We start from the raw sequence: 9852 nt of genomic DNA on the forward strand, positions 1-9852 counted from the left end.
AGGAGGTCCGCGAGATCATGAAACAGCAGCAGGAGCAGCAGACACACCCCCCCAACCAGCAGACACACCCCCCGCAGCCGCCAGACTACTACGTCACACCCCTCTAACCCGGCTGCCGCCACTCGGCTCATTCCAATAACCCTCGTCTGGTCCCCGATTGGCTGGATAATGACAAGGGCGGGACAGACTGGGATCAAGGAGATGAGAGCTCAGCTGTCAATCAAATATAATTTGCTCCGCTGGGTTTATAGCTCCTTCCAGAAACTTCTTGACTGTTCTGAATATGCCTCACAAGTTAACTGTTACAGACGCAGCAAAACTGTGTTTTTAACGTTATTTTATACTGCTAACTTTATGCCCCAAGAAATACAATGCATTTTTATAACACTTGTTTCATGCATTACTGCTTCGCACAAGTTTAAGTTAATATAATTGATTTTTACTATATCATTATATGTAATGAACGAAGCACTTTTCATGCTTTTTATGAGACTTTTATTTGAGAGGAACTTTATGCTGAATGGTACATTCTGCTGATAGACTGAACTATTCCTGGTAGAGTAGTGGATATCTCCCCCCGTTTATTGTGGCTTTTGTCCTCAGAAGTCACAGGAATGGTAGGAAAGATGTCTAGACTAACTCCTAGGAGTTGCATACTCATAAGTGACATAGTCACTGAAGTGTACTAATCTTCTCTGAGAGAAAAGATGATTGTTTCATGAGGTCGTTGATCCAGAGATGTTGTCTGAGGGGTGCAGGGGTTTTAGTGAGGGAGGGGGTGAGAGCGATATCTACTGTCTGTATATGGGCATTACCAGCTCAATGAATGTTTTGGCACAGTGATTTACTCTGACTTCTTGACAATGGCAAATCATACAAGAGCTACTTTTGCAATAATAAATCTAAGTTTTCAAATAATTATAAAGATGGCTCTTAACATTTTCTTTGGGGGGGGGGGCAGCTTAACCCTTTTAACCCTGAAAATACAGTGACAACATTTCAAATATTAATTGGATTTTCCCTATAATACTAGAAAGCGCAGCTTTCAGCAAGTGTTGGAGTGAGGAATTTTTTAGATTTGTTAGATATTTTTTTTATATTATTAAATATTTGTTAGATATTTTGAAAATGTTGCCGGTGACGTGGTCGTATCGAAAGGGTTAAGGATATCCTGTAGATGCTCTTTCAATTGTGGTGCTGATTCACACCCTCTGTAATTGAGGCGTCGCCCACCTGATCACGTGAGCTCTATTCTATTTCACCCCGTATATCAGACTGGTCATCCACCCATTCAAACTGATTTCCAACCGACCAGATATTGGTCGGGCCAATCACAAACGTTTATCTAATATGGGGCGTGTTTGATATGACTCTACCCACGAGATATGATGATACGATGACTAACCCGCGTTTCGTTGCTCTGATCGTTTGTAGGTCTATCCAATTGCATCCAGAGGCATTTTGGTCTGACCCTTGATGATGCCTCTTGGAAATCGAAAATAAACAGGATTTCCCGAATCTTTTTTTGGTCTGGCGAAGCCAGGCTAGTGACATACAGACTGGAAGGACCCCGTTTCACATCATTTGATTGTTGGCTACAGTTCAAGGTCAGTTACAGGTCAGTCCTGTAGGCCATTAAGCTAAACCTTTGTGATCCTGTGGTTACCTCACACTATGCTGTGGTTACCTCACACTATGCTATGTTCTTTGTGATTATGCTATGTTCTCTGTTAGCTCACAGTGGACGGTTCTGTGTGAGGCATGACATCAGCGCAGAGGAGACCCAGTTATGTCATAGCTGGCAGACTGCCTGAGAGCTGAATGGAGATAGTCCTGGGCTGAACTGAGGCGGGCGCAGGGGGTTCTCACCACGCACATGGGCCTCTGCTGCCCCCAGCAGGTCGTCTGGTGAACAACACCCAGATGCTTAACCCCAAATAATCTTTCATTTATGACTCAAAATGCAAACACATGATTTAGCAGATGTTGGTCAAGGTTTATTTACATGTGACTTATACACACACACACACACACAGAATGCTTTCCTGTTCTGAACATTCACATACATTATAGTATCAAATGGTAAAATTAATATACATTATATAATGACATTTAAAAAATAAAAAAAAAGTATGTCAAAAGAGCTTTGTGTGTGAGTCAATCTGCAAACACTGGTCCATTCACATGAGGGTTAAAAGAGTTCATACAAAGCCCAGCTACATTGGGCAGATGCCTCGGTTACATATTTCATGGCTAAACTGAGATAAAAATGTAGCCCACACACGACCGTTTAAAAAGAATGGCCCGTTTCAGTTCCCAGTTCGGCGTTGTGTTTTGATGAATAGTGCGAGGATTCCGTCCTGACGACTCAAACGGCCGTTGTGTCCGGCCGCAAGGGCGTCCTCTGGGCGTGGGAGGCGGGCGGGCGCCGCTCCGCCTTCTGCCGTTCCACCTCCCGGAGGTAGCGTCTCACGCCTCGCACCGTTTTGAAGGTGACCACGGTGCCCACGCCGTACAGGATGGCCGTGATGAGGCCGAACAGCGCCACCGCCGCGTCCGCCCCGCCCACGTCGCAGTTCATCCAGGTGTAGCCGTTGCGCGCGTACAGCCGCTCTCGCCGCTTGCACACGTCCGTGGCGTTCACCCCGATCACAAAGTGCAAGTACAGCCCCACGGCCGCCACGTACGCCACCGCCCCCGCCGCCTGGAACACCAGCCCTCCAATCAGCAGCTTCTGCGTCAACAGGTGGGCGGGCTTGTTCCCAGACACCACGAATAGGAGGGAGAGGACGCCAAAGGTGAGGCTGAAGGCCACGCCCCCGTAGATGCCCGGGGCTCTCATCTGGCTGTACTGCATGTCCAGGTCTCTGACCTGCTGCAGCTCCGTGCCCTCGAAGGAGATGACCGTGTTGATGCTAAACGTCCCCAGACCGCCCATGGAAGACATGCCGGACATGACCATCTGGGCAGCCACAACACAGACCAACACCAGCGCGTTGGTGAGGACCGAGCAGATCAGCAGAATACCTGGAGACAACCACACACACACACACACACACACACACACACACACACACACACAGAATAGGTGGTGAACCCTCTCACAAAGATTATAACATTCCTTTCTTTCAAGGTTCATATTAACATTCCAGACATAATTGGCTCCCTGTTGGTTTTCCCATTGTGTTTGTTAGAGGTATGGATGGTCATTGTGTTTGTTAGAGGTATGGATGGTCACTGTGTTTGTTAGAGGTATGGATGGTCATTGTGTTTGTTAGAGGTATGGATGGTCATTGTGTTTGTTAGAGGTATGGATGGTCACTGTGTTTGTTAGAGGTATGGATGGTCAGTAGCCTATCAGCTTTCTCCTCCAATCAACTGACCACGTTCCTAGCTGCTAAAACAGAGCGGCAGGTGTGAAGCAGACTTTCTATGTAGGCTACAGAGGAGAACCAGTTAGACCAGTCTACGGGGATCTGATAGTATCACTGGGTGCGGCTGAGGGGGAGAGAGAGAAACCAAAATGTGCAATGTCCAATGTGCATATTCTATTATATATTCTCTCTCTCTCTCTCTCCCTCCCTCTCTCTCTCTTCCTCTCCACGCCTCTCTCTCTCTCTCTCCCTCCCTCTCCCTCTCCCTCTCTCTCCCTCTCTCTCCCTCTCTCTCTCTTCCTCTCCACCCCTCTCTTTCTCTCTCTCTCTCCCTCCCTCTCCCTCTCTCTCTCCCTCTCTACCCCTCTCTTTCTCTCTCTCTCTCTCTCTCTCACTCCCTCCCTCTCTCTCCCTCTCTCTCATTCTCTCTCTCCCTATCTCTCTCTTCCTCTCCACCCCTCTCTCTCTCTCTCTCTCTCACCCACCTCTTCTGGAGCATATATGGGTGCATTTGGAATCCTGCTCGTCCTCTTGGACACGATGTTGACGGTGTCTGGGAGGGGGTGTGGAGTCTCTGGGAAGGTACGGGGGTTGGGAAGAGGATCTGAGGAAGAGAGAGATCATTGATGATAGGCTATAGACTACAGGACACTTTATCGATGGAAACCAATCACATGCACTTCAATAAGCTATATTCAGTGGTCACACCTGTCACTTTGGGGTGGTCTGTCATCGTCTCGCGGGTCCCGTCTAGACCTGTCCTCGTCTCGCGGGTCCCGTCTCGGCCTGTCTTCGCGGTGCTCGCGGTGTCCCCCGCCGTTTCTCTCCCGGTGTCCCCCGCCGTTTCTCTCCCGGTGTCCCCGGTTTGTTCGGGGCGGCTGGCTCATACCTGGACGGAAAAGTACTCCAACTGTCATAAATTCATCTACAATATGAACTTTGAACAGTGTGTCGACCTCGATCGAGGTAGGTGCAGTAGCCCAAATAAAGAGAAAGATATAGGCTAGTCCTATATCCTAAACAGACAATTCTAGTCTTGTCAACATCACGGAGAAGAGAGAATTTAACTTTTAAGCCCATGCAGCCTCAGCCTACATTCGTCACTGTTTTTCAACAATAGGCCTACAATTTAGGGGACACATAGAATGGCCCCTGCCTACACACCTTGACCACGCACGCCCAGCCTAGATGCCATTTATTCAAGACAAACATTAATTATATGAAACTTACTGGAATACCCCTGATGAAAACAGCTAAAAGTCCGAAACTCCAACCATTTTAGAAGTCTTGAAATCCCCGTTCGAGGAAGCGATTACCTGTTTCAGGTAGACAGACGGCTCCACCCCCAGGAACAGATCACAGAAATCCTCTGGTAGGTGAGGAAAGGCAAGAGGGTCCGTGGCAAGACCAAGTCTTTATCCAACAACATAAACGTTAAGCAGCTCAAATAAGCTATTTGAGGGCGGAGCCTTTTTCTTTTTAACAATGTACAATGAACTCTAGTACAGAGAAGATCCGCGGAAGAACGCGTGGGAAGTTGTCAGACAAGAGCGAAATTCACGGCTTTGTTTGTCGCATACCTCGTTTCGCCACTAGGGGGCAGCGAAACTAAAGTGAACAAGGAATCGGAATAGTAAACAGAGATCATACTCTTCCGGTCCCAGTCTCTCATGTAGTTTAACGCCGGTTTGATCTAATGGGCTGTTTCATAGCATTGATCCCGGTACTTTTCACAACCGACTTCGCCAGCTTCGCCTCATAATGTTGTGTCCATCTGTGGCTTTCATCGGCGGGCTGAGAGGTTTGCGGTGCTGGTCCCAGGGGGGTCTGCGAGGGTGCTTGTTCCAGGGGGGTCTGCGAGGCTGTGTCACCTACATTCAAGGCCAGAGCCCCGAGCCTCGTATTCGGGAGTACTTCTATTACATTGACCACCAAGGACAGGTGAAAGGCTAATCTAAATAACCTATGCAGTGGTAGTAGTGGCTAACTTATCTGACATGTTATTTCTTTACATTTACAGCTGTTCCTTGATGACACTAAGGTGAAGAATTTCGTCACTTGCTTTAAAGGTAGGCTAACCTGTCTCTCAGTCTCGCACGCACACACACACACACACACACACACACACATACATACATACATACATACATACATACATACATACATACATATACATACACACACACACACACACACACACACACACACACACACACATACATACATACATACATACATACATACATACATACATACATACATATACATACACACACACACACACACACACACACACACACACACACATACATACATACATACATACATATACATACACACACACACACACACATACATACATACATACATACATACATACACACACACATACATACATACACACATACATACATAGTCCTCATTCTCCTTTATACTGTATTTTGTATGTCCCTATACTGTATTGTATTCTCAATTGTATGGTTGTATGTGTGTAGTACTATCATGTACGCTCTATTCTATTTTGATTTGTAATTATATTGTGTCTCACAACTCATTGTGAGTGGTCCTTAACTTTATATTATTGCACTTTTGTACTAATGTGATGGAAATGTTTGTTAAGGAGTGACACAAAAATAAAGATCTATCTATCTATCTTTCTATCTATCTACATGCATATGAAGCTGAATCACGCTGACTAGCCTAGCACTCAAGCTGTTTGAAAGAGGCCTACCCTGAGGTCATATGCAGAGTATTACAGCTAGCAGCCTGATATGCTTCACATTGCAATCTGCAGTGTTTGGCCTCAGTTTGATGCATGTCAAGGGTCAGACCTGTGGACTCAAGGTTCTGCAATTGTAAACATGAATGAACCGTAACCAATGAGCCCCATCTGTTGAACATCTTACAGGTTTAGCCAGCTTTAGAGGGCGGCTGTAGCTCAGTTGGTAGAGTGGGTTGTTCAATGATCGAAGGGTCAGTGGTTCGAATCCCAGCTCCGACTGTACACATGTCGAAGTGTCCTTGAGCAAGACACCTAACCCCAAATTGCTCCCAATGAGCAGGTTAGCACCTTGCATGGCAGCTACCGCCATTGGTGTGTGAATGTGTGTGTGAATGGGTGAATGAGAGGCCATTGTAAAGCGCTTTGAGTGCCGCTAAGGTGGAAAAGCGCTATATAAGTGCAGTCCATTTACCATTTAGAGATTTTGTGTAATGCTTTGAATGCAGTAGTGTGAGACTATTACCGACATGACGTTAGTGACAACCGGCTGTTGTATAATAGCATCTCTACCCTCTTCATTTGCAGATAAGAAGTTCCTCGTCTTCTTCTTCAGTCGTCTGCGGCGGAATGAGGGTGGACGGTACCAGGAGCACTTCCCCTTCCTGTCCCTGTGCGGGCGGGAGAGGAACTTCCTGCGCTGTGACGACCGCCCGCTGGTCTTCACTCACCTGTTGCAGGGTCCAGGAGGAGCGCCGGAGTTCCTGACCTTCTGTGGAGGCGGAGAGAAACTGTCCGTCCCATTCGAGCCAGCGGCAATCTACATGCACCCAGGAAGTGGGCGGGTCTACCACCCCTGCGCACAGCGTTTGGGGGGCGTCGGCCTTGTGCGCTCCGCCCTCGCCATTGAGCTCAGCCCCTTCTTCATCTACCCGCCGGATCAGAGCCAATCAGGACAGCCGACACACTTCCTATGGGCAGGACAACAGCACACGCTGACCAACGAGTTGGCGGGATGCTTCCCCCAGGAGAAGGACGATGGTCCACAGGAACAAGGAGTGGACTAATGGATTACAGTCGTTTTATTAGAGAGTGATGTCACTCACAGTATTGCCCTGGTGTTGCAAGCTTCCACTGTACAGAGTTCTAGACTAAAGCAAGCCTGGGCTTGTGTTCCTGTTAATTCAAGTCAAATGTGACAAATAAACAATTGAAGGAACCTCAGTGCAGTTTGTTGAAATGCCATGACATGCACTAATAGAATCTATAAGGGGTTATAGTTGGTGCAGTGTGATTGATATATTCAAGTTTTCAAGAGGAATATAACTATTTAATGCTTGATTTAATAAACTAGACTAAAAAATAGACTCACTGAATTTCTCTACAGATGGAAATCCTATCCTGTGTATGTATATTTTGTTGCATGATTTAGTAATATTAAGTTGTACAGTGCTTCACAAGTGCAGTACATCTTTGGTAGCAGACTGACATGACCTTACAGAGTGGAAAAATCACACCCAGGTGGTGAAGTAAGCAGAGCAGGTGCAATATCTACTGCCCTCTGCTGGTGTGCAACGGTATTGGCTACTCCTGATTGGTCTAAATCTCATAGTGCGAACGGACGGACAAACACGAACTTACAAAACTTGATATCAACATAGCCTAGTTATAACATAACTAACATAGCCTAGTTATAACATAACTAACATAGCCTAGTTATAACATAACTAATATAGCCTAGTTATAACATAACTAGCATAGCCTAGTTATAACATAACTAACATAGTCTAGTTATAACATAACTAACATAGCCTAGTTATAACATAACTAACATAGCCTGGTTATAACATAACTAACATAGCTTGGTTATAACATAACTAACATAGCCTAGTTATAACATAACTAACATAGCCTAGTTATAACATAACTAACACAGCCTAGTTATAACATAACTAACATAGCCTAGTTATAACATAACTAACACAGCCTAGTTATAACATAACTAACATAGCCTTGTTATAACATAACTACCATAGCCTAGTTATAACATAACTAACATAGCCTAGTTATAACATAACTAACATAGCCTAGTTATAACATAACTAACATAGCCTAGTTATAACATAACTAACACAGCCTAGTTATAACATAACTAACACAGCCTAGTTATAACATAACTAACATAGCCTAGTTATAACATAACTAACATAGCCTAGTTATAACATAACTAACATAGCCTAGTTATAACATAACTAACATAGCCTAGTTATAACATAACTAAAATAACCTAGTTATAACATAACTAACATAGCCTAGTTATAACATAACTAACATAGCCTAGTTATAACATAACTAACACAGCCTAGTTATAACATAACTAACACAGCCTAGTTATAACATAACTAACATAGCCTAGTTATAACATAACTAACATAGCCTAGTTATAACATAACTAAAATAACCTAGTTATAACATAACTAACATAGCCTAGTTATAACATAACTAACATAGCCTAGTTATAACATAACTAACACAGCCTAGTTATAACATAACTAACATAGCCTAGTTATAACATAACTAACATAGCCTTGTTATAACATAACTAACATAGCCTAGTTATAACATAACTAACATAGCCTTGTTATAACATAACTAACACAGCCTAGTTATAACATAACTAACACAGCCTAGTTATAACATAACTAACATAGCCTAGTTATAACATAACTAACATAGCCTAGTTAGAACATAACTAACACAGCCTAGTTATAACTAACATAGCCTAGTTATAACATAACTAACATAGCCTAGTTATAACATAACTAACATAGCCTTGTTATAACATAACTAACACAGCCTAGTTATAACATAACTAACATAGCCTTGTTATAACATAACTAACATAGCCTAGTTATAACATAACTAACATAGCCTAGTTATAACATAACTAACACAGCCTAGTTATAACATAACTAACATAGCCTAGTTATAACATAACTAACATAGCCTTGTTATAACATAACTAACATAGCCTAGTTATAACATAACTAACATAGCCTAGTTATAACATAACTAACATAGCCTAGTTATAACATAACTAACATAGCCTAGTTATAACATAACTAACATAGCCTAGTTATAACATAACTAAAATAACCTAGTTATAACATAACTAACACAGCCTAGTTATAACATAACTAACATAGCCTTGTTATAACATAACTAACATAGCCTAGTTATAACATAACTAACATAGCCTAGTTATAACATAGCCTAACTAACATAGCCTAGTTATAACATAACTAACATAGCCTTGTTATAACATAACTAACACAGCCTAGTTATAACATAACTAACACAGCCTAGTTATAACATAACTAACATAGCCTAGTTATAACATAACTAACATAGCCTTGTTATAACATAACTAACATAGCCTAGTTATAACATAACTAACTTAGCCTAGTTATAACATAACTAACATAGCCTAGTTATAACATAACTAACATAGATATGCTGCTGTAGTTTATTGGCGCTCCACTAGAACTAGAAGGGTAAATTCAAGCCGTTAAATGCCCTCTCCCTGTAAACTATTAGCTGAGACCCCCCCCCCCACCCGTAAATCATGTGGGATGTTCTTGTCGGGGGGCCCTCCATGGGGGGGCCCGTTGGCATGTTTCCTTCAGTCTGACGAGCTAAAAAAGCGAGGGGGTGGTCGAGAAAAACTCCATGTCCCAGAGATCTCGGGACCATTTCAAC

General features: G+C 43.5%; 3 protein-coding genes across 3 annotated transcripts in view; 2 read left to right on the forward strand and 1 right to left on the reverse strand.

Moving 5' to 3' along the window:
- phlpp1 (PH domain and leucine rich repeat protein phosphatase 1) overlaps positions 1–571 on the forward strand; it is a 23147-nt gene extending 22576 nt beyond the window's left edge. Inside the window, exon 18 of the mRNA XM_084443857.1 lies at positions 1–571. This exon is cut by the window's left edge and continues 176 nt beyond it. Coding sequence (XP_084299983.1) covers positions 1–107 — 107 coding nt within the window. The 3' untranslated portion in view covers positions 108–571.
- Positions 572–2127: 1556 nt separating this feature from the next.
- LOC311314686 (MARVEL domain-containing protein 3) lies at positions 2128–4876 on the reverse strand. Its single transcript, XM_084445127.1, has 4 exons — positions 4691–4876; positions 4083–4263; positions 3860–3978; positions 2128–3027 (listed from the first exon to the last, which is right to left on the reverse strand). The coding sequence occupies exons 2-4, from the start codon at positions 4259–4261 to the stop codon at positions 2369–2371; spliced, it is 957 nt and encodes a 318-aa protein (XP_084301253.1). The 5' UTR covers positions 4262–4263; positions 4691–4876; the 3' UTR covers positions 2128–2368.
- Positions 4877–5051: 175 nt separating this feature from the next.
- cUnh8orf82 (chromosome Un C8orf82 homolog) lies at positions 5052–7360 on the forward strand. Its single transcript, XM_084444983.1, has 3 exons — positions 5052–5315; positions 5395–5443; positions 6682–7360. The coding sequence occupies exons 1-3, from the start codon at positions 5136–5138 to the stop codon at positions 7158–7160; spliced, it is 708 nt and encodes a 235-aa protein (XP_084301109.1). The 5' UTR covers positions 5052–5135; the 3' UTR covers positions 7161–7360.
- The last annotated feature ends 2492 nt before the right edge of the window (positions 7361–9852 follow it).

The sequence above is a fragment of the Borostomias antarcticus genome, assembly GCF_949987555.1.
Source record: "Borostomias antarcticus genome assembly, chromosome: 10".
NCBI classification, from domain to species: domain Eukaryota; kingdom Metazoa; phylum Chordata; class Actinopteri; order Stomiiformes; family Stomiidae; genus Borostomias; species Borostomias antarcticus.